This window comes from Stegodyphus dumicola, chromosome 10, assembly GCF_044657685.1.
Source record: "Stegodyphus dumicola isolate Sdum_Otavi_A_Nest chromosome 10, ASM4465768v1".
Lineage (NCBI taxonomy): Eukaryota > Metazoa > Arthropoda > Arachnida > Araneae > Eresidae > Stegodyphus > Stegodyphus dumicola.
Window position 1 is genome coordinate 18,596,425 of NC_140777.1, and position 25,299 is coordinate 18,621,723.

At 34.3% G+C, this 25,299-nt stretch overlaps 2 protein-coding genes across 8 annotated transcripts in view; one reads left to right on the plus strand and one right to left on the minus strand.

The window, feature by feature from the left end:
• The window catches only part of LOC118181685 (uncharacterized), a 293,765-nt gene that overhangs the window by 168,023 nt on the left and 100,443 nt on the right, over window positions 1–25,299 (minus strand). The window contains exon 1 of one of the 4 annotated variants that reach the window (XM_085824691.1): window positions 16,875–17,126. The exons of the other annotated variants lie outside the window; for them this stretch is intronic. Coding sequence (XP_085680817.1) covers window positions 16,875–17,047 — 173 coding nt within the window. The 5' untranslated portion in view covers window positions 17,048–17,126. Of the gene's footprint in view, window positions 1–16,874; window positions 17,127–25,299 lie in introns of those variants that run through there. 4 annotated transcript variants of the gene reach the window in all.
• The window catches only part of LOC118201692 (uncharacterized), a 162,247-nt gene that overhangs the window by 95,352 nt on the left and 41,596 nt on the right, over window positions 1–25,299 (plus strand). The gene's annotated exons all lie outside the window — the stretch shown is intronic.

A 25,299-nucleotide genomic window follows, 5' to 3' on the forward strand; every position in this document is an offset into this window, starting at 1 on the left:
CTTCAAACATAAACATAGAATTTTAAGTTATTTCATCACACGTCATTCTTACAATTTTTATAGTTATTTGCTTGTAAATCAATAGGGCGGCAAACGTTCTATAGTTTTCTGCTCGGATGGAGTTACGGTTTGTTCTATAAGGGGTGGATAGATTATTTTTGCTTCGTCCGAGTCGCTATAAGTATTCCGTAGGTTAAAACGGATCCAACAACACTGACAATTAAGGTTCTGTCAATAGCATAAATGTTCCACAAGCGTAGCACTGGGGGTCGTTTTGGAATTTTTCTTAGAAGTATCTTTAATTATAGATATCGAAAAGGTACCCTGCCGCTTAGGGACTGCATACAACTCAGAATTTCTTCGGACGTTTCATTAACTTTTGACCCTAACATAATTATGACGCATATAAAGAAAGAATAGTAGACAATTTTGTATGAAGCTATGTGTATCCAAATAGAATAACCAACGAAGCGTTGGTTATTTTATTTGGATACACATAACGTATTCAAAGCGAAATAATGCCATCAAAGAGCACAGAATTAATTCAAACATCGAAAAAGAAAATAAATTGTTCATAGCTTTCAGAACTTCGTTCATATTTTCGTACAAACACAAAAGATGTTTACATTTACTGGAAACAGTAGAACTCTACACATGAGTAACGATATACGTGAATAAGTCCGTTATTATATTATCCAGCATAAATGATAATAAAATAGCATAAAAGATGCAAAAAACAGTTGTATGTACAGAAGTCGCAAACATCTTAGAAACTTTCAAGTACTGTATGTAGTAACTTGGCATGTTTAACAGAAGACTATAAAACATATTAATGCATTTATAAAAGACCAGGAAGGTAATGGTAGCAATGTACGTTAACAAGCAATATACCCGGACATTACTACGACACTTTGCTATAATCAAGCATCAGGGAACAGTTACTGCTTTGACAAATGCTGCTCTTGATTTACATAATACTAATTGTTCTGCAGTTCGTCTTCAAAAGATCCCCGTAAGAAAACGCATGCTGTACCAGATACCTTAATAACATTACTAAAACAATGTACAATATTAAAGCATTCGTGAAAAGGTCCGGTCGCAAGTCTTCTTGAAATTTTACAAAACTTCAAAACTTTCCCCTTCGATACTTTTCGCAGAATCAGTTTGGGAATTGATGTAGTTGGATTAGTTCAGTGGCGTAGCTTAGGTATTTCTCCCACTTTCCTAGCGTGCCTTCGTGGTGTAACGGTAGCACGCTGGGCCGGTATTCCAGAGGTCCATGGTTCGATTCCCGGCGAAGGCGGTTGTTAATTTTTCACCTCTCTTACCTCTGAAAAAATTCTAATGTCTCTACAAGTGGCGCCCGAACTAAAAGGGGTTGTGGATGATGATTCTCCGCACCCAGGATTTGGCGACTAGGTCCCCTAAAACCCTAGTCGCCCTTTAAAATGGGGAGTATATAAGGTATTTCTCCCACTTCCCTAGCGTGCCTTCGTGGTGTAATGGTAGTACGCTGGGCCGGTATTCCAAAGGTCCGTGGTTCGATTCCCGGCGAAACGGTTGCATATTTTTCATCTTTTCTGCTTCCAATTAATCTAATGACTCTACAAGCTAGGGTGGGGCAAGGAGGAACATCTGTCCCCGGGCGCAGCATCCAAGGGGCGCTAGTTACGAAATTTTAGAATAAAATGTTTACCATTCTTGGCACACAGAAAGCGGCACAAAATCTTCAGTTGTCCCCGGGCGCTGGGAACTCTAGCTACACCTCTGGATTAGTTGTTCATGTATTTTCGCGTTAAAATGTTCAGGCAAGTACAGAGAAAGTATAACACTGAAGGTGAGAAAATAAGACCTCTTCAAAATATCTACCCTTTAGAGGAAAGTGGCACATTCTACAGAACTACCTGCGCATTTACTAATTCAAGTGTTACCAGATTAAGATAAAGCCACAAATCCTTGGAAATCCTTCCCAGTGCAATCATCTCTGGTCCGTCAGACTGATACATTAAGGACAGCTGAGCTATCTACTGAGTCTTCTATACCCAACGGATTTATAACCAACTAACTTTGCTATAACCACAAGAACTGATAGTCACGTTGATGTTTCTGATTGGCTGAACCTCTGAACAGCGAAAGTGTTGCAATCTTAGAAAACTGCAATGTGGGAGGATGTTCAGGAACGCGTACGAACTCAATATTTAAAACTTAATTCAACAACAACAACAATAATTTAGGCTTCTTCCCCCCGTGAACTAAATCACACTACAGGTCTACTTCCCCTTTGGGCACGTCGTGGAGGTTCAACCTCCACTATTACCCTCCAGAGGAGCAGCGCACCACCGGGAATTCACCAGGCAGCACCGGTCGTCTAATGCTCCTACCAGTCGCAGTGGGCCGTTACCCAGCAAACCGGGGGGAACCAAGCCCTCCGGCTACGGTTCCACACCGCTCAGGACATGCCAGTCCCCGAGGCCGGCCAATAAATGACCTTTCCCAGGGGCTACAGAACCACCAAGTTCATAAATTTTATCCCCCGTGGCCGAGACTGCCTACGTACAGATCCTAGCCAGTAGCTTCGCAGAGTTCTCTACGTCGACCCCCGGGAGGTAAAACTTAATTCAGTATATTTTTTATGTTGTAAATATTTTGTGGCGCTATTTCACTATTCGTTTTGATTTGAATTTCTACTTCTGAAAAAGGAAGAGACAGTTATTGTATAAAAGGCTTTCCAGCCGCTGTTAATTAGAAAGGTTTTATCTTTAAAGTTTATTTTCATTCGTCCATAATTCTTAAATACAAAACTAATACGTTCATTGATTTCAAATAGCATATTTTTAGAATTTCCCAGTAGATTGTTAGAGGCATTAAATCCAGCGAGCGCTTTGTCAGGTAAAAGTTCTACTCACGCTTCAGTTCGTATTCGAGTAACACTTAGATGCAGTTATAGTAACTAGCTCTAGCAAGACATGGATAGATTACGTTTGCTTCCTCAGAGTCGCTATAAGTATTCCATAAGTTAAGACAGATCCAACAGCACTGATAATCAGGGTTCTGTCAATAGTATAAACGTTCCACAGGCGTAGCACTGGGGGTCGTTTGGGAATTTTTCTTAGAAGTATCTTTAATTCCAGATATCGAGAAGGTACCCTACCGGGTAGGGACTTCATATAACTCAGAGTTTCTTCGGAAGTTTCATTAACTTTTGACCCTAATATAATTACGACGCATGTAAGGAAAGAACAGTAGACAATTCTGTATATACCCAAAAGAATATCATGTGTATTGAAATTAAATAACAAACGGTATTCAAAGCGAAATAATGCCATAAAAGAGCACAGAACTAATGCAAACACGGAAAAAGAAAATAAATTGTTCATAGCTTTCAGTACTCCGTTCATATTTTCGTACGAGTATAGAAGATGTTCACATTTACTGGAAACAGTGTAGCTCTGCACATGCGTAACGATATAAGTGAATAAGTCTGTTATTATCCAGCATAGATGACCATAAAATATTACGAAAGATCCTAAAAACAGTTGTATGTAGAGAAATCGCAACATCTTAGCAATTTTCAAGTATGTAATGCAGTAATGTGGCATGCTTAACAGAGGTGCCCCGTGCGTATTAATGGCTGCATAACAGACCCCGATGGTCATGGTAACAATGTACAATAACGAGCAAAATATACTGACATTAATACGATGTTTTGTTTTACTAAAATAATCCGCTGATAATGTGTCTTTACAAACCTGAGAAATATCGTGTAGCAAAAGGGATGTAAGTCGTCGCATCTTGTAGACAGAAATTTCTAAAGCTACCTCAAACGCAATCTGAACTTCCGAAGCGATGGCTAACTTTACGCTATACAAAATGGCCACATAAAAGATATCAACAATTGTAAGTTTCGTTATAATCAGGTTAAGAAAATAAGTGATAATTTTGCTTGCTGAAAATCTTCCTTTTGATGTCCTCTTATTTGTAGACGTTGCATGCAGTTCAGAAATTCTCAAAACTAATAAGATAGGTCGAAATGCGGCTGCCACCGATTTTGTAAATTTATTATTGCGATTTTCGTGAGAAATTTTTCTCACCTTACGAACTGAAGTACCAGTACTCCTTATAAAAAGTTTGTTCTTTCTGGAATATTGGTACATGACTTCTGACTTCATACGCAGTAACGAATTAAAACGCAGTAACGAATTTGTCAGTTTTATGGTTTTTGAAATAAGCAGTTAAAATCTATAAACAGTCACATAATCCACCTCGGATGCAGCATATTCACTCTGGATCAACTTTAGTTTGTTTTCGGATAGTCTTGAATATACCTCCTAATAGGTTTGCGATAATCTTCCAACTGAGGCAATCGCTTCGATTAAAATGAAATTTTCAATCAATTTTTAGACACAAGAGTAGCAATCGATTAATAGGCGGATTTGGTTGTCTTTCCAAAGCAAATGCTAAGCAAACAAATAAAGTTCAAAACATCAAACTATACCATCAAACCATTCTGGACTCTATATTTAAACAAGCAAAAGTACCCACGCGCGGGTAAAAACATCTGATGACATGACTTCCTTGCAGGAACATTAAATTATACGCACGCATTTAAACTTATTTCCTCGAATTTCATTAGAGATATATCTCTCATTCAATTAATTCAGGTCTCACTTCGCGACAAGGCAAAAATATGTAAAACCTCCAAATATATTTATTAAAAACTGAAAGCTATAGAAAAACATAAAACACCAAATACAGTTAAAACAATATTTTTTTTTCAATTAAAATGATTATCTACGCAAAACAAGTAATTCAGCCAGCGGGCAAGAAGGTGCACAAAACCGAAAGTTTACTTTTGGTCCCACTCCTGCAAAAAGACACTTAGCAGAACTGCAGAAACTGACTGAATTCAAATGTAAACAAATATGGCTACTATGGTATAAAAAAAAAATAGGCTTAGCCGCACTTAAACAAATTTTAAATTGTTGATAATTCTACAACTATTACATGCAGATTAAGTAAAGGCATAAAAACCTTAACCGGAAGAAAAGAGCAACATAATTCAATCATTTTTAAAACAAAAGTGCACAATTTGCGACCATATAAGAACAAAAAACAAATTGAGCGCAAGGAGCCAAGTAACAGAGTGGGTATATATATTCATATACTTTCGGTGCGGCTGATTAGGTGTGGTAGGGAAGAGGGGTGGAGATCCTTGGACCAGTCCTCGAGCTGCTTCTTCAGAACTGTGTCCAACCTCCTTCATGCTCTGCAACAATTCTTCAAAGAGCTACATGGACAAGACCACAACAGATACTTAGACCCAAAATGGCTAACTCAACTGCCTAGATTTTAACGCCATTCTATTATAAAAATTACTATGAAACGTCAAATTATTATTCTTTCACTTGTCATATTTTTCTTAATTGCTAATAAGATATTTTCAGCACTGGTTTTCTTTTTCAGTTTCGTTTTAATTTGCGTGATTTGTTCTATGCTTTGCCAGAAGAAAAAAAACGTCACATCATCAATATTTATAATTACAGGCCGACAGAAGTCTCACGTGTGATAATAAAAGTTTCTTTCCAAAGTGATTGTTTGTATATAAAAAGAATTTTTTTTTTCGTAAACTTGTTAGTGGTAGAAGGTTTTTTACGCTTATACTTTCGTTCCAGCGTTAATATCTATTAGTAATAATTTCATGCGTTAGTAGTTGTTCAGTTTTTTTTCGAGGGGGGGCATTAGAGAGGAGACAGTAACTTTGTATCGATCATTAAAGAAAGCCAGAGAGATCATTAACGAAAGCCAGAGTACATAAATATTACTCAATTTGGTAAAAAGCTTCTGTGATAACAGATCATAAAAGTAATGTTATCGCCATATTGTTTATTCTAGAAGTGTTTTATTTATGTATTATAGACACAGACATACTTCTGAAACTAATAGAATGTACTGAACTCGGAGTTTGTACTTTCAATATTATAAATGATACAGCAAACACCATTTAATCAGGGGTGTAGCTAGAACTTTTGCCGCCTGGGTTAACTGCTAAATTAGCCGGCCATCTTTATATGCAAATAAATAACTACAAAAAATGTCTAAACAAATGAAGGGGAATAAATTAAAACCTCATGTTCTCTTTTGAAGAAAATCTTTTAATTCCAACATTTTAAAATTATCTTATTAGCCCAAAATGGCGTTAGCCTAAATGGGCTATTAATCTCGAAATGGGATTTTGCGTTGAATCAATATAAATGGCTGTATCACTTTTCAGATTCTTCCCACCAAATATTATTTCCCTCTATTATTTTCGAAAGAAATTAAATAATTAAGAATCTGCTTTTATCTATGTATTTTCCTCGCACTGTAAATAAACGACCCATCAGATTTTGAATAACCTAGTCTTCCACCCAAATATGTGCTCCAACCCGAATTTTAAATTTCAAAATTTTTATATCATATTTTGCAAAACTTCAGTGTAATTTGTGATTAATAAATCAACGATTTGAATGCCTGCAGTGGCAACACTTTAAGGAATAAAACATTTTTATCTCCAGCGCGCGAGATTCTGTAACGGAGATTCTAAAGATATGCTATTTTTAAATATTTTGTGATTTTACGGCTTTGCTGAAATGAGTTGTATTTGGCGTAAGTGCGAAAACATGATATTTAATAAATAGAGTTAACACATAAAATATTAATAAAAAAAAATCTGCAAATGGTCTCACTAAGAAAACTGAACATTGATATGATAAACTGACAAAAAAAAAAGCAGAAAAATGTATGGCAACATTTAAGGTTGCTTCGAGAATTCTAAAGATATGCTACTGCGCTGCTGTTAAAATTTTTGTAATTTTGTTCTTTAATTGCATATAGCGTAAGTGCGAAAAAAATGATGCATAATAATAAAGCTAAAAAGGCAAAAAGAAATGAGTTAGCAGGGTGAATGCAGAAGCAGAGTGATCGTTTGCGAGTTCTACAAAAGCGTAACAAAAATCAACAAATCCTTTTGGGCGATTGATAAAATGTGAAACTTTTCAGATTTCTCCTTTTTAGCCCAAAGATCGTTAGCCCAGAAGGGTTATTAATTTCGTTTGGCATTTTTAGGCCAAAGGGCGTTAGCCCAGAAGGGCTATTAATTTCGTTTTGGCATTTTTAAGCCAAAGGGCCGTTAGGCCAGAAGGGCTATTAATTTCGTTTTGGCATTTTGTGGCGTTTCACTATAAACGGCGTTTCACTTTTCAAACTGTTGCCACCAAATATTATAGTCCTGTATTATATTTAAAGAAATTAAATAATGAAGAATCTGCATAAATGTATGTATGTTTCTGGAGTTTATCTGGGATTTATTATTTATTAAATGGGATTTATTTGATTATATAACAAATTTATCACGAGGTAAATTGCTTCAATTCTAAACTGATAAAAATTTGTCAGTTATTATTACTCGAGATATTATTTTAGTATATTAACTTCAGTATACTCAGAAGGGGGATTTAAATATACTAAAACAGTGTTTCTCAATCTGTGGTCCCAGAAGCCTGCTCTTTGATATGCAAAAATACCTATTATTTATAAACGAAATTAAAAAGATGGTATATCATTTCTTACTGATAATATGTGGCTAAACCACACTGGCATATATTTAACATGTTGCGACTGGGCAAAAAAGTGGCTAGTCACTCTGATTTCTTTTACCAAAGGACCCGCGTTCAAATTTCGGAGAAGGCATGGATATAAATTGTCTGTCCCTTCATAAAAGCCAACGCTTCAACCTGTTAGGTGCCCCCTTAACAAAGTGACCACCGCTGCCAGCCACAATAGTGGCCAACGTCAATAATGGCTAGTGCTTGCCATTGAAAAAATAATAATAATAAATAAATAAAAAGTATCAGATGTATCGTCAAAACTAAATTAATTCAATCTCTGTTTACAAGATATCCTGATTAAAAACAATTAATGGCGTTTAGATTTTCAGCCACTACCATTTTGAGGTGGCTGCTCGTTTTTTCCACTGATTAGGCATCATTCCGTTCGGTTTTACCTAGGTCGGAAGCCTGGTTGGCGGCGCATAACATAACCTTGAAAATGATTAAAAACAAACATAACTTTTCTGTTCTCATTGCCCACGAGAAAATTGATTTGGTTTAGTTGATTATGGAAAAGCACGCAAGAACTACCTGTTTGAAAGGAAGGATGCCTTCGTGGAGGACTTGCTAAGCGAAACTAGCTCGAATTTATGTTACACAGGAAGAAAATAACGAAAAATGCTCATCCCATCAGCCCGTTCGTCAGGAATAGACAACTCGTGACAAATTACCATTCTTCACCGAGTTAACCACTTAGCCACTAGTGGGCTTGCGCATGAGAAAGTAAAGCGGTTTGAGAAGAACGGTGGTTTGTGGGTTGGCTGTGTAAAATAGAGACTTTTTTTACCATGTTTACCTTAGAATCCTGTTTAATAGATCTTTATACCGTTATTAGTGATGGATAAACAACGACGTGTATCTGTTTCTCGAAACTCTGCGGTCACCGTTTAAAACTTGTTTCCTAAGTGCTAAATATAACGAAATTTCATGGGTTCTTGATACTTTAATTGGAATTTTAAAAATAACAAGCTGTCATTTAATTAATGAGAACAGTTAATTGAACTTTGTAATGACACCGGTCGTAAATAACAATCCAAGCAGAAAGTATGGTTCATTATCAGTGAAAATGAAGCTGTAGAATAGTATCTGAAAATTATAATTCAGTTAGCGTTTTATTTCTAAGTAACTAAGTAAGAAATATGTTTTAATTTCTATATAAAAAAATGTGCTCTTCCTCATAGAGCTTATCAAATTATACACATTTTTTGTTGCATTTCATTTAAACGTATTTCCTCGAATTTCATTAGAGCTTTATTTCTCATTCAATTAATACAATTCTCTCTTCGCAAGGCAAAAATACATAAAAACTCAAATTATCTTCATTTAAAATTCAAAATACACAAAAATATAAACATCAAGTATAGTTAAAAACAGTTTTTAAAAAAATTTGAATTAAAGTTAGTGGTAGAACAAGCAATTAGGCCAGCGAGCAAGAAGGCAGATTTTTGGTGCATAAAACTGAAAGTTTAGTTTTAGTTTCACTTGGCAAAAAGACACTAAAGTTGGTGCAGAAACTAAGAGTTTCACTAATCTACTAAGTTTCAAATGTAAACAAATAGCGGGTTCGTCACGCTTAATAGCACTTAAAAAAACTTTTAAATTCTTGATTATTCTACAACTATATAACTGCAGGATTACTATAGGATAATTGACAGGGTATGTTACTGTCCTGTTAATTCTTTTATGGATACTGAGAAAAGTTTGTACATTGCTGTTGGAAATTAATCAAGTTCTTAACTTATTTTAATAACTTCGGACGAATTCAAATATATTTAGAAGAGAAAACCTTTTTAATTAACCACGAACTTATTTATTTAGTATTCTAAACATATCAAAAAAGGAACATTCCGTGCGTTATCACGCTCAAAGCATATGTAAACAAAACATCACTGTTGCCACCAAAAAATCTACAATATAATGAACATATTAATTATTGCGTATTGAGTTTGTTCACGTTCTTATATAAAGCAGATGTAAACAAAACATCACCGTTGCCACAAAAAATCTAAAATATAATGAACATATTAAATTATTGTGTGTTAATTGAGTTCGTTCACGTTCCTTAGCAATTTCGTTAAATTTAAACCATGACGTCATACGTCATTAACCTGAAGTGTCAAAAGTTTTTGTTTCCTGGTTTGGCAGCAAAAAAATATTTACGAATTGATTGTTGCTTGGAAAGACTGGATTGATTTCACTCATACTGAAGTGTTTTTATACATTTGCTTTTCAGGTGCGCATAGAACTTATATGTTTTGCTTTGGCCGCAGTCCACTCATTTGGCGGGCTTGCCCGCTATTAATTATTTATATACATATATGTAATAATAAAATTCTATAGTCACGAATACACTTAAAATTCTAACTGTATGTTCTTTTCATTTTTAATGGCGACGTTCTCTTATTTGAAAGTACGTGGAATTAAATCCACAGCCCCGTAGTCAAGTTGTTTTTCCCGCTTTTTCTACACGTACAGTTATAGAATGTTCTCGAAATATTTAAAGCGAACTGGATTGGCTGACGAGGCTGACGTCATTCTTGGAAGCTCCGCCTTTCCAGAGGCTATAAAAGGACTGGCAAAGGAATAGCGGGGGCTTTTCTTAAATGTCACGATGCAGTAAACTTCATACAAAAAGTTATTAGTAATTCTTTTTATTTACTCCGTATATCTGATTTTGTAACTGCTATTTCTCCTGAATAATAATAAATGGATCCTATTTTTTGAACTTATCGTCTGATAATTTAAGCTATTACTAAAGCTGGTACATCACACACACACATATATATATATATATATATATATATATATATATATATATTACTGAATCTAGGGTCGTAAAAAATGAGCCCAAGGGCCACAAGTGGACCGCGAGCCGTGAGTTTCACGCGCCTGTTGTACGAAGTAAAGGAAGTATTGTAATGGGGAAATTTTCCCCTTTTCAGAATTCAATAACCTTTCCCGAATCCTTTGTAACTAGTTCCATTGTGACGTCTATACGTACGTATGTCGTATAGCTCAAAAACCGTAAAATGTCATAATTTTGTATTAAAGACTTTTGACTAGTTTCGGCGTGACGTTTGTACCCACTTTTATGTATTTCACATTACTCAGAAACGATTAGTCGTCGAATGTTGAAATTTTGTACAATGGACTGGTACAACATCTAGTTGTGCACCTCTTTTTACTTATTTGTAAGAAATAAAAAGGAAGTATTGTAAAGTTTCAGGCAGCATATTTCGATGAAAATATCCATTTTGACCGCTTTCGAATGCAATTTAACGATGTTTTTGAGTGATATCTGTACGTAAGGACAAAATAAAAGACTCTTTTCCTCCAAAAAAATTATAAAACTGCTTTAGAAATCTGAAGAGAATTTTTCGTGGCGTCTGTACGAACGTATGTACGTACGTATCTCGGATAACTCAAAAACGAGTAGCCTCAGAAAGTTGAAATTTTGTATATAGGACTACTATAACATGTAGATGTGCACCTCGTATTTGGGTTGCAATCGGCCGCACCAAACGTATACAAATATATTTATATATATATATCCACTCTGTTACTCGGCTCAGTGATCTCAGTTTCTTTACTCTTATATGTTTGTAAATTGTACATTTTTTGCTTTAAAAATGATTGAATTATGTTGTTCTTATCTTCCGGTTAAGGTTTTTATGCCTGCATGCAATATTTTTAGAATTATCAACAATTTTAAAGTTCTTTAAGTGCCGCTAAGCCTAATAATTTTTTTGATGGCGGCCATTGCTTGTTTACATTTGAAACAGCAGAGTAGTGGATTTGTTACCAATCTAGAGAAACGTAACTTCGCAACAACAAAAATAACGCCTTCATTTATTATTGCGAATTAAATCATGCTTAATCCTTTCTGGAATTTTTTCGAGGAAATATGTGTTTATGATTTACTTCGTAATTTTTAATATAGATATTTTGAACCTTTTCTCAAAGTGAGAATTGAATTAATTGAATGGGAAATACTGAATCGTCTGTGAAAAATTGTTTCTTTTTTGTTTTGTCTGCTTAATTTCTTTTATACATCATTCTAGCTTTATTATAGTATTTGAATAGAACATGTGGCAACGATTGGATAATTCTTTAAATGATACAAATTTTGTGCATTCTGAGTTATAATATGAACGAAATATAATACTGTTAAGTGAACCTAGCGCCAGAGTGTCGCTATGGTAAACAAATAGAGTGAATTTTAAAGAATGCATTTATGCTATTGTGGTTTATGCGCAGTTGGCGAAGTAGATTTAATTCAATCCAACAAGTTTAAACGAAATGCAATAAAAAACGCGTATAATTTAATATTCCGTACAAGGAAGTCATGTAGTGTAGACATCAGATTTTTTATACTGCAAAAGGAAGTGCCGAAAGGGCACTTTGAATTGGAAGATCGTATGTCACTTTTAAGGGAAATAAATTTAAACGAAGTGCAGCGAAAAAGGGGAAAATTTAATAGACGCATAAAAGGAAGTCACATGGCGTCCATATCAGATTATTTTCTTCTGGTATGCAATTATGCTTCTGTATTTCACTGCTCTGTACAGCCGTAAGGGTTAATTTTATAACATAACAAACACGTTGGAAAACACTTCCTTTGTGATAGCTCGTATGGAACAGGGAAATGATATTGATTTGAGTTTAACTCACATGACCTTTCACTGGAAAATGATTCCCATTCGCAACGTTAAGCCTTCAGCACTTGCGCAATCAATCAACCCTTCGCAAGAAAAAGGTTGTTCGCTCATGCCTAGATGCTTTCCTAACGGTCATTTCGTTCCTCTGCAGGTAAGAACCCTATCTAACGACTTCAAGGTCGCCGCACAACGGCTCTTCGAATGGTTTCTCGCAGCTTTCTGACCGATAATGGAGTAATAAAAACGCACTGGTTATTATAACATTTTTTCCACATCTGGGTGAGCATGGTTGGTTCTGTCTGCTCTGAATCCCCCGTGGGAGAGGATTGTGTCTGGCTGGTACACACTTCACTCGCTTGCACACACTTCACTACCCGCCGCAGCGCATCGAAATTGATTTCTATGCCAAAACGCGCTAAAAACTGTCACTTGAAATAAATCCTCTGTGCCCTGTTTGCTTTGAGATGGTCACGTACTTGTCCCAAACCAGGATTTAAGGCTAAGAACTTTAATCAGAAAGCATGAAGTACATAATTTCAATTATTTCGTGTATTTCCTAATTTTGTAACGTTATAGTAAAAGAACTATGGATAATCAGAACATTAGCTATGTGCTAAAACTTCAGGAAATAAAGAAGTAGAAATTGTATCACCTTCTATACACAGAGTGGTAATAAAATATCTGACGAGGACACCGCATGCCTTCCTAGTACGACCTATTAAATTTATTTATATTTTTTGCTACATTTCATTTAAACTTATTTCCTCGAGTCTCACTTCGCTCCAAGGCCAAAATATATAAAAACTCAAAGCATCTTCATTAAAAATTGCACAATGCACATAAACATAAAACACAAAATACAGTTGAAAATAGTTTAAAAGAGCTTTTTTACAATTAAAATTAGAGTTTCTACGCAAGAGCATGGCCATTCGGCCAGCGGGCAGAAAGACATATTTTTCGGTGTACAAAATCGTAATTTTGGTCCTGCCCCGCAAAAAGACACTGAAGTTGGTGCAGAAACTAGCTAAATCCACAGTTCTACTAACAGTTTCAACTGCAAACAAATAGAGACTTCGTTAGGCTTAGTAGGACTTAAACAACTTTTAATTTGTTGATAATTCTACAACTATTGCGTGTAGATTTAATGGCATAAAAATCTTAACCGGAATACAAGAACGACATAATTCAATCCTTTTTAAAGCAAAAAATGCACAAATTACCAACATGTAAGAAAAAAAATTGGAGCTCACCCAGCCGGGTAGCGTATTTCGTAAGTACACATCTGTATCGCCACCGAGGGAGTGGCTTCTAGAATGGACCAATGCGCATCCATTAGTAGTTCTGTCAATATTTTGTCCCGCTATTTCCTGTACAAAATACTTAAAGCATCGTGGATTTCTTGTGAAAATTTTCAGTTCGAATTAGATCAAATATAAGCAATTTTTTACATGTAAACAGCATAAGTCTTAGCATTTTTATTGCAGGCTATATGAAAAAGATGTTCTATAATAATAGGCGATACACAGTTTTATTGAAAGGGAACTTTCTTATTTTGAATTTCTACACATTTAGTGTGTTAAATTTCACATTAATAACTATTCACTCTTAAATATATTGCCTGCACAAAAAACACTCTTCAAACAGAATGAATTTATCTTATTCACAACGAATATATTTAATTTATTCACATATAACTTTAATGTTAACAACAGGTATAATCACGTCATTAACAATACATATTTTTAATCTTACACTTTCAAAATCTAAGGAATGCAAGCATTGAGATAGGAATATACTAGATTAATTATTCTTACCTCAATAAAAACATTTATAACTTGATTCTCTTAATCTACCGTTGTTCGTAAATGCATAATATTCGAGGCTAATTGTAGCTTGAGTCATTTTCTCCATATAAAGAACGACAATATACCACGAACTTTGATCCGAATATCACTACGTGATAAGTTTCGGGAAAGTGAAATGTTGACGATTAAATAAACATACAAAATGAAAGCACTACGAGATTTTCTACTAAAATTATAGAAGCATTTATACGCGATATATTTATAATTGCGAAACAAATGCAAAATAAAACGTAAACAACAACATGCGATTATATGCAAAGTTTCGAAGTCACAAAAGCAATAAAAGCTCATTCGTCCATTTTTTTGAAACCCCTCCCTCAGTGGCTATATTGATGTGCCCTTGTTAAATATGCAAACCGTTATCATAATTTAGTCCAAAATCGTAATATTCATTCATAAATTTCGATGGAATAAAAAAAAGTGTAACAAAATTATGCTACAGTTGAAATAACGTGGTGATTTTTTTAATACTTTTTTTACAGCACGGCTTCTTAAATTTTTTCAGTCGCGACCCCTTTTTATCACTGAGGATTTTTTCGCAACCCCAAGACCCCATAATAGTTACAAAAATTTTGTCAGACCTCATATGTATCAATCTGTAATATACTATTACAGTTTTATGTTATTAACTTGAGGTTATTAACCCCAGGACCCCATAATATTTACAGAAATTTTGTCAGACCTCATATGTATCAATCTGTAATATATTATTGCAGTTTTAGGTCATTAACTTTAATTTCTAATTTTAAGATACAGAACAATGTGAAAATTTTAAATAAGTAACAGACGAAATGACAGCTTCTCGTGCAAAGCAAGTAAAATGAACGTTTATATTATAAAAAGAACGCGAAACGTTTTCGTTTTTTCTTTGTCTGTAGTGTCTTTTCGTTCTATTTTCAGATACATAGTGTAAAAATATTTGGTAACTGTAAAATTATCATAATAAGTTAAAGAAATATCAAAACTGCTAAAATTTTTGGAGATCCCCTTTTGCAGGTCCGGCGACCCGCATGAGGGTCACGACCCACAGTTTAAGAAACTCTGGTTTACAGTATAAATTCACTTCTTCACAATTTAATTCCATGTGGCAATTTAGAATCTAATTATTCTTCGCCTGCCCCGACGATCCGCCTGCCTCATCCTAATCCCTAATATTTTACGCAGGAAATGCCTCAGATAAAAATGTGCACCCTGGGGCGGACCATCCCCTCCCCCCCTCTAGTTACGTCCCAGCTATGTTCTTAAATGCATGCCAAATGGCAGCCAGTTTAGCATAACGAAACGTTGAACCAAATGTCTCAATATGTTAAATACGTGCAGCTAGGGCGGACGCCCCCTCTAGTTACGCCACTTCTCATGCTTCGCGAGTTTAAGACAACTTAAATAAGGAAGAAGTAACGTAATCGTCTTCTAGTGTAATAGTGTATATATAGTGTATATATGTTACCGTGAAAGACCGAAATTGGAGAATGTCGACTTTCACCGGAGAATGTCAACATTCACCAAATACGTCGGTGAAAGATCGAGTATTGCATTACATTCTTGTACATTCGGACCTTCACCGGTGTATGTCGACAATCACAGATAAGCTCTGGTGTAGGTCAAAAAGAGAGGAGTATATGTACACGCTGTCATTGCAAAAGGAAGTGTTCCACAAATAAACGCAGTCGTAAAAGCAAGGGCCTCTTGTGCAATTCAAAGTGTCATAATAGTTTAAGTTGTTGCAATAAATAAGATTTGAATTACATAATTGAGTAACTTTTTAACTTCTATTTTCCTTTCTCATTTTGAATGTACTGTGTGTTTTAAGTTTAATGTTATTAAGTTCTTATTTTAAGTCTCAAGTGCGTTTTTTGGAGACTGAATTACGGAGAAGAAAATATAACATTCTTATACGTTCAACATTCACCATTAGTACATGGTGAATGTCGACATTCACCGGTGTAAGTCAGAAATAAGAGTATTTGTAAAATATTTCGGACATACACCAAGCGACTAGGTGAATGTTGACATTCACCGGTGAAAACGGACATTCTCCAGATTTCGGTGTTTCACCGTAACACATGTTTTATAGACTGGATTAAGAGTCAAAAATACTGCTAAACGCTGCTTTCAGAAATACTTTGGCGTCATTCCAAGAAACAGGAACGGGAGATGTTTATTATACACGTATTAGATAATTCAAAATTAGTGACTGTACGTTAATTCGAATCCTATCGAAACAATCACAGGAATTATCCCTATTCTTCTTTTGCAGCATCAAGATGTTAAAATTTCTAGCGGAGGAACAATGACGTCCTTATCTCTTAGAGTGTAAGACACCCAATCTAAACATCTAATTTAGTTTTTTTATGATTCTGGGGGTAAGCCAAGCAACGACGTTCCTTTGCACCCGCAGAGTTTGAAAGTTTGTCAGCAGATTTTGCTAGCCAGACAGCCAAGAAAAAGAGTGTCTGCGTTGTAATGTCTCATTGTTTTCGTCAAATTCATGACGTATTTGACATCATAGATCAATAGACATCATAGATCAATAGACATCATAGATCAATAGACATCATAGATCAATGACATCATAGATCATCAAAGATTTGACATCATAGATTTGTTTAGATATTCAACTGCAAAGAAACGAAGTGCATATGAAAAGACATAGAGAGGAAGTTCAGAAAGTGAACAAAACTTGGCTAGAACAACTTTATACTTACTCTGGACAACACTTCATTGTTCTCAGATGATTCCAGCAAATGTACTTCGAACTTTCTGCACAAAGAGGAGACCTCGCCGGAAAATCATATATTTGCTTGATTTCTTTTTGAATATCTGCTGAATAAAATGCTGTGTTCGTATATTCTAGTAAAATAACCCTCCAAAATGTCATTTTCAATTTTTTTATTCTTATTTTAAACAATCTGGGTTTAGAGATCAGTTAAAACTTGATATTGAATATAGTGGATTTCCAATTATCCAGGGCAATATGCAGACGATGACGTCCAAGATTAAGCAGAATCACGATTTATCTGATGACACTTAATAAAAAATCTGATGTGTACACCACATGACTTCCTTGTACGGAATATTTAATTATACGCATTTTTTTTCTTGAATTTCATTTAAATTGATTGAATTAAATTAAATGTACTTCGTCGACAGCGCATAAACCACAATAGAATAAATTCACTCTTTAAAATTCACTATATTTGTTTACTATAACGACACTCTGAATGCAAAAAATTTATATCATTTGAAAAATTATCTTATCGTTGTCACATGTTCTATACAAATACTATAATAAAGCTAGAACGATGTATGAAAGAAATTAAGCAAACAAAACAGAAAAGCAACAGTTTTTCACAGACGATTGAGTATTTCTCATTCAATTTATTCAGTTTTCACTTCGCGACAAGGCAAAAATACATAAAAACTCAAAATATCTGTATTAAAAATTACGAAGTAAATCTTACACACTTATTTCCTCGAAAAAATTCCAGAAAGGATTAAGCATGATTTAATTCGCAATATTAAATGAAGGCGTTATTTTTGTTGTTGCAAAGCTTAGTCTCTCTAGATTTGCAACAAATCTACAATTCTGCTGTTTCAAATGTAAACAAATATGTCCGCCATGTTATTTAAAACTTAACCGCACTTAAACAGCTTTTAAATTGTTGATAATTGTACAAATATTGCTTCCAGAATTACGAAAGGCATAAAAACCTTAACCGGAAGATAAGAACAACATAATTCAATCATTTTTAAAGCAAAAAATGTACAATTTACAAACATATAAGAGTAAAGAAACTGAGATCACTGTGCCGAGTAACAAAGTGGATATATATATTTATATAGGTGCGGCCGATTGCAACCAAAATACGAGGTGCACATCTACATGTTATAGCAGTTCTAGATACAAAATTTCAACGTTATGAGGCTATTCGTTTTCGAGTTATGCGAGATACGTACGCACGTACGTACATACGTTCGAACAGACGCCAAGAAAAATTCTCTTCAGAATTAATTTTAGTATTTAAGTAGTTTTATAATTTTTTGGAGGAAACGAGTCTTTTATTCTGTCCTTACGTACAGATATCACGCAAAAACATCGTTAAATTGAATTCGATAGCGGTCGAAATGGATATTTTCGTTGAAATATGCTGCCTGAAACTTTTCGCGATTACAATACTTCCTTTTTACTTCGTACAAGGAAGTTAAAAGAAGCAGAAAAAACGAGTGATATCCGCGGTTATTTCTGCTGTCACAAAATCACGATTATGTGACAGCAGTTTAAGAAAATTCCAGAAAGATGCGCGACGTCTACGATTAACCAAAATTACAAGTATCCAACAACATTTAAAAAAAAATCACAAGAAGGGCAAAGAACTTCCATGGTGCACCACAATATCAATTTATTCGATAGGAAGGTAGTTAAAAAAAGGAGAAGCGATGTGTACGGTTAACAAAATCAAGATTTATCCGACGGCAGTTAAAAAAGTGTAGGAAAGACTAGCGACATTCACGGTTAACACAAATCGCGATTTATCCGACAGTGGTTAAAAAAAGTAAGAAAGCCAAATGACACCCACGGTTAGTAAAATCACGATTTATTCTAGAGCAGTGTAAAAACACAGGAAAGACAAACGACAGTTAACCAAAATTATAATTTATTTTTTTAACAATTTAAAAAAAAAAGAAAAAAAAAGACTATGTCCATGGTTAACCAAAATCCAAATTTAGCCGATAGCCAAAAAAATATTTTTTTAAAAATCTGAAAGGTTTCAGATGGACGTTGCATGATTTGATACATAATTTTGTTGCATTTTATTTACATTTATTTCCTCGAACAATTCGAACTTAGTTAACTGATCCTTCAAGACAAGTTGAAAATGATATCCAAAACTGTAAATTTTGAAATTAATTATCCCGATCCATTTTTATCGTGCGAGAGTCGAACTGCTTATAATTTTATTTTTTCATAACGAGCATAGAACTTTCCCAAATAATATGAGTACAAGAATCTTTTCTATTCGATGCTGCTAAAACATGAATATTTTCGTCATTTAAAACACTTCTGTAATTGTAATTACATGACTGCGACCAAGGATTGCGAAAATAAAGGCAAGAATGACTGTTCCGAGTAAAGTGATGGGTGTATGTATGTATATATATATATATATATACTTATGGTTCTGACAATTGCAATAAAAGAGGGAGGTGCACAACTAAATGCCACAGCATTCCGATATAAAAAATTTCAAATCATTTCTGATCATTTGGATTTTTCTGATGGCTAATCATTTCTGATGCAAGATACATACAGATGTCACGAAAAAATCCATTTTAAATCCATTTTAGAATAAAGAGTCCTTTCAGAATTTCTATTTCATTAAAAATGAGAAAACTCACATAAAATTGTATTCAAAACTAAAACATTTTTATTGTGATCGCACAGCTGCGGGCACACGTTAAACGATCGGCCGGTGCCTTGGTGCCCGCGGACATAGGGTTCGGAACCCCTATTTTAGAGCAAGAGCTTCTGGCAGCCGCGCATTGTAGTTATGCATTATGGCCAGTTCTACCACAGTTTTATACCGGCGTTAGCCACTTTGCTAGCCGACGTTTAAAATATGAGCCGTTAATTACCTTCAGCCAGCTTATGTAGACTATTTTATGGGTAGCATCAGACTGTGTTACCTGTATTTGAATTTAAACGTCATGTTATGTAAGCTTAAATATCCGCAAGTAGCAGAGTTATATTCCGTATCACAAATGCTCTAAAGGACTTTAAGTAGGATCTAAAGGACTGTGAAGTACTGCCCTGTAAGTGTGAATCACGTGTCAGGTGAGTACATGCAACGAAAATGAAATGAATTCATGTTTTTAATAAGCAATGTTACGCTTAAACGACCTCTGCGTTCTGAAACGCAATAAAAATGGCGCTATAAAAATCTACCTATGTTGTATTATTTTTTCTTCACCGCGTTTCTAAATTCATCTTCCCAGATACACTACACTTCAAAGTATAATACCTGTCATTTAGAGCTTTCTATATACATTAAAGAATACTTTCAGTGTCTTTTTTTTTTTTTTTTTTTTTTTTTTTTTTTTTTTTTTTTTAGTTTAAATTTTATAGTTTTACTTTTTAATTCTTCGGAAAGTGGTTCCAGTAATAAACCAACCTAAAACATAGGGTTCTGATCCGTAACGAGGAGGAGGGAAATAATCAAAAGATGCAATATTTCTTGAAAGATTCAGAAACAGGATGCAAATTTGCATTTACGGTAAGTTTCGAGGTGATATGAATATTAAGGCGTGACAATTTGGAAAGTTTCAACGCATTTTCTCCTCAGCCTCCTTTTTTATTACAGTTTTCAAACTGTGAAAATCATGCACGTGAACTCCAATCACTTAGCTCGGAGCTATAGAAGAAAAGCTAGAATTTCGAGCTGAAACAAGTATAATAATATAAGTACTCTGTTTTTCGCGCGTGAGATTTCAAATACGTAATGGTATTCCAACATTAGCTTTTGAAATACAGCATTTCTTCGCATATTTTTCCCATCCGACTTTTTAGCTCTACGTTCTGAAAATTTTCGTAATATTCGCTTCATTTTACGCTTCCTCTACCTCATGTTGTTTTGCCCTCTAAGGCCTAGCTTTTTTGGTAAATTATATTCCCTTGATTCTTTTTATTTTTATTTTTATTCAGTGTGCTCAATTTTGCACTAGCATTTCAATCATTTTATTTTCTTTTTCATTTATTATTTGAAGCGTATTTTGTGCAAATTCTTTGTTAAGCTGCCCGGACGTGGCGGGTTTTAACACTTAAGAAGTTTCCCAAATATTACCTTACTTCTATTATTTACATTCCAGCTTATTGCAGCCTTATGCTGCATATGTGTTCGATTTTTCGAAACCCTTCTCTTTTTTCCCCCTCCTTACTCCCTCTCGGGAACTGCGGTCAAGACTCATTCATGTGAGATGCCCATACAAGATAACTGAGCCGGACTCTCAATATCCGTCTGATATTGTAATGTCACTGTTGTTACGTACTGTTATTGGAACGTAGGTTTGTTTCAAAAAAACGATATTGTAACATTTGCGAGTACAGTAAGACCCCGCTTAACGCTGTTTCGTTTAGCGCTCTTTTATTTCAACCCGGAGATTCTCCGATATTGTGCGCATCGCTAGGTTTCCAAATAACATATCCGAAACAGTGTAGTTGTGTTTCTTGCTTTGTGGACACATTTTTATCATTTGAAACATTTGTTGACATTATTGTAGGTTTAAATTTGTATAATACTATAACGATTAATACAGTGACAAATATTATGATCTTTAGTTTTTATCATGGGTGATAATAAAAAACAAGAAAAGAAAGCAACCAGAAAAAGCATTTCACTGGAAACTCAAATGCAAGTGATTAGAAGATTAGAATCTGGTGAACGTCAATCTCAATTAGTGCTGCATTGATTTTGGCAACTTCAACAATAAGGACAATTCTTAAGAATAAAGAAAAAATACTGTCATCGGCAACTGCAACTACGTCAAGCTCTGCAACTAGAATTACCCGTTCTAGAAATAACATTATAGAGGAAATGGAAAAACGACTGTCTATATGGATTGACGACGAAATTGAACGCAATATGCCATTAAGCCAATCTATCATTATGCCTTCTTGACAAAAAGGCAGAAAATTGGAAACCCAGAATAGACTGAATGATCTGACTGAGAATTTTATTTGTTTTTAAAAGTATATGCGTTTATATTGTTTTTATTTTTGTAAGAAATAAATGTTTGATTTTATTTTTATTAAAAAAATATTATTAAATTTAATGCCTAACCATTTTTTATCCGTCTTCCCCTAACCCCATTATTTACATGTTAAGATAGCCTCGCTTAGCGCTGTTTCGCATTACGCTCTACTTCGATGGAACGTATCCCCCGCGTTAAGCGGGGTCTTACTGTATTTTATCTGTAGCTCTTTTTGTGATGTTCTTATTGTAACCTTCTCCGGAAATTAAATGATTCGCCTCATTTTCCCTTTTCTTCTTCAGGGTAATAAAATTAGTTAAAAAATGGAAAAAGTAAGCGAGAATAGTTAAAACGATATTTCAAGCTTCTCAACAATCATAGTTTCAACGACATTTCAGGTTTCTTAACAGTCAGTCGTAGTTAGAACGGAATTTCAAGCTTCTTAACAGTCAGTAATAGTTACAACGGTATTTCAAGCTTTTTAACAGTCTAGTTAATACGAAATTTCAAGCTTCTTAATAGTCATTTCCTAGTTGAAACGGAATTTCAGGCTTCTTAACAGTCAGTTATAGTTAGAAAGGTATTTCAAGCTTCTTAACAGTCAGTCTCAATTAGAACGGAATTTCAAGCTACTTAACAGTCAGTAATAGTTACAACGGTATTTCAAGCTTTCTAACAGTTCACTTAATACGAAATTTCAAGCTTCATAATAGTCATTTCCAAGTCGAAACGGAATTTCAAGTTTCTTAACAGTCAATCATAGTTAGAAAGGTATTTTAACAGTCAGTCATAGTTAAAACGATATTCAAGCTTGTCAACAGTCAGTCAATTTTTATCTTCGTCTTGATCATAGTAGAAAGGAGGAGATAGTTAAAGGTAAAAATTGTTGCCCTACCATATATCAGACTGACAGACCAAGTACTCAGTGTCACGTACACTTACCTCTGCGAGTTGTCGAGTCCAAAGATTTGTTTGTCGCTGCATGAATGAGATCAGTTCTCAAGTAAAGTGGAACAGCATCGATGTGCAGTAGCATAACTGGCTTCTGGTTTTACGTTGACGTCATTTGTAAATTCAAAACCCGACACAGAGAGATTGATGGACATTTTAGCGTAGGCAAATTTTTGTTTTGTTTTCTCGAGAGTTTTTTTTTTTTTTTTTTTTTTTTTTTTTTTTTTTTCCCCTGCACCTGGCAAAGCAACAAGTCTAACGACGAGTGCTAATGTAAAAAAATAAAAAAGAATTGTCACTTTTCATGAAGGAAAATGGAAGGCGTCAACAATTGTAAAACTACAAGAAGGAATTCTCTGACCTTACGATCTATAAAGCACTGGTCTAGGAGCGCTTTCAGCACAAGAAATGTTTGAAAAACTCAAACAAAACGACAAGCTTTAAGTCTGTAATTGCATTTGGCAACACGATCCGTTAATAGAATTGTATTCTACTGTCACCTGGGTCGTGTTCTTAAAAACTTTTAACTGGAAGCTATTGCGAAATGGGATCCTATAAACACAGAAACGCGTTTGTTTCAGAAGTAAAAAAAATTCTAATGCGAACAGCACATGATTTTCTTGTAAGCGTATTAAATTCTACACATTTTGTTTTCTTTTGGTACTTCATTTAAGCTTATTTCCTTCAATTATTCTAACTGAACTAACCAATCCTTCAATCAAGGCAAGACTTCAAACTAATCAAGGCAAGATATCAAAAACTGCAAATTTTTAAATGAAATATTCCCGTGAATTTATATTGAACGGAAGTCAAACTACTTGTACTTTTATTTTTACATAACCAGCATCCAAATTGTAAATAAAATTTTCCCAAATGTGTAAGAACAAGGAGACTGCATTAAAAGGTAGATTTTGTTATTTATCCAAAATTGAATTTTTTTTAATTTGAAATTGCCCAAATATGGATATTTTCATCATTTAAAACGCTTCTATAACTGGAGGTATATGTCTACGACCAACGATTGCGAAAATAAAGGCAGTGTAAGGACTTTTAAGCCGAGTAAGCGGGGGTGGATATACACACTTGTGGGCAAAATTAAGAGACTCTGTACATTATGTCAAATTACGGAAAAACTAATGCACAGATTTTAAGAAAAATTTGTTAGGAACATACATTTATACCAGAGGAAGACATAAAAGTCATTGACTTCGTCAAATCAAAATTTTTCTATGAGAAACAAGAAAATGATTGAATGTTTTTTTAAAGAGGTGCTTTAAGAATTAAGTTTTAAACACTTTTATGTCAAATAATATAAGAAAAAACATGCTGGAATATACAAACGTGGACATCACTTTATTTAAAATCTGCTATTTTATTGCCGAGAACTGTTTATATTTGTAAAATTAAACATGCAAGTGAAAAGTTGGGTATCCCTGGATTTAGCACGTTTATAAAGCATTTAATAAATGTAATATTATATTAAGAAAATATAATAAATATAGAGCGTTTATAAATATAATACAATGAAATAAAATATAACATATAAAATATATAATAAATATAAAAAGAGTAAAACATAATAAGCGTTTATAAATAAAATGTAATAAATGCAAAACGTTTAATAAATATAGCGTGAATAAAATATAATATAAATAAAATATGTAACAAATATAAAGCGTGTATAAATAAAATGTAATATGTAGAGTTCCTCCCTTTGTAATTCTAAGTTAATGTTGGAAGTGAAGAATCTTAAGAACTGATAAGCGAATAATCGCTTAAGTTCGAGTGACAACGAGATAGAAGGGTAACTAATCCTTTATTATTCCAATAAGATTTAACAAAACTCCGCCTGTGAGTGTACAAACAAAGCCGACACTTAGGCTTGAACTTAAGGGACTAAGAATTAAACTAAAACTAAGATTCACTAAAAGAAATATAGCCGAAGCTATGAAGATTCAAATCGAGTTGGCCTCTTAACTTATTTGACTACGAAGCTTAGCAAGGGCCTGAGTACGGCCGAGCGTAATAACAGCTTTGAGAGAGAGAGTGGCAAAAAAGGCAGACGCGCGTAAATCAGAAACTGTGATTCTCTCTCACTCTGACTGACTGACTGATAACTTATAGCCAGAATATAATTACTGACTGACTGATAACTTATAGCCAGAATACCACTGAGATCAGTAGTTTATCTGGTTCAATCAAATTTATACCAGATGGGCACAATAACATAGAACTATCTTCACATAATGTCCGCCGTAAGGAGGAGCTAAGACGGATAAAGAATAGGAAGACAAGCAAAGAAAGAGCTCACTAGAAAGTAACCGGCGCGGTAAAGGCATGACTAAGTGGGAGTCATAAAATGAGTGTAGAATGTGAATAAAACTAGTGAATTTAAGAAATACACAGTACAATAAATGAGTAAGATACAAAATT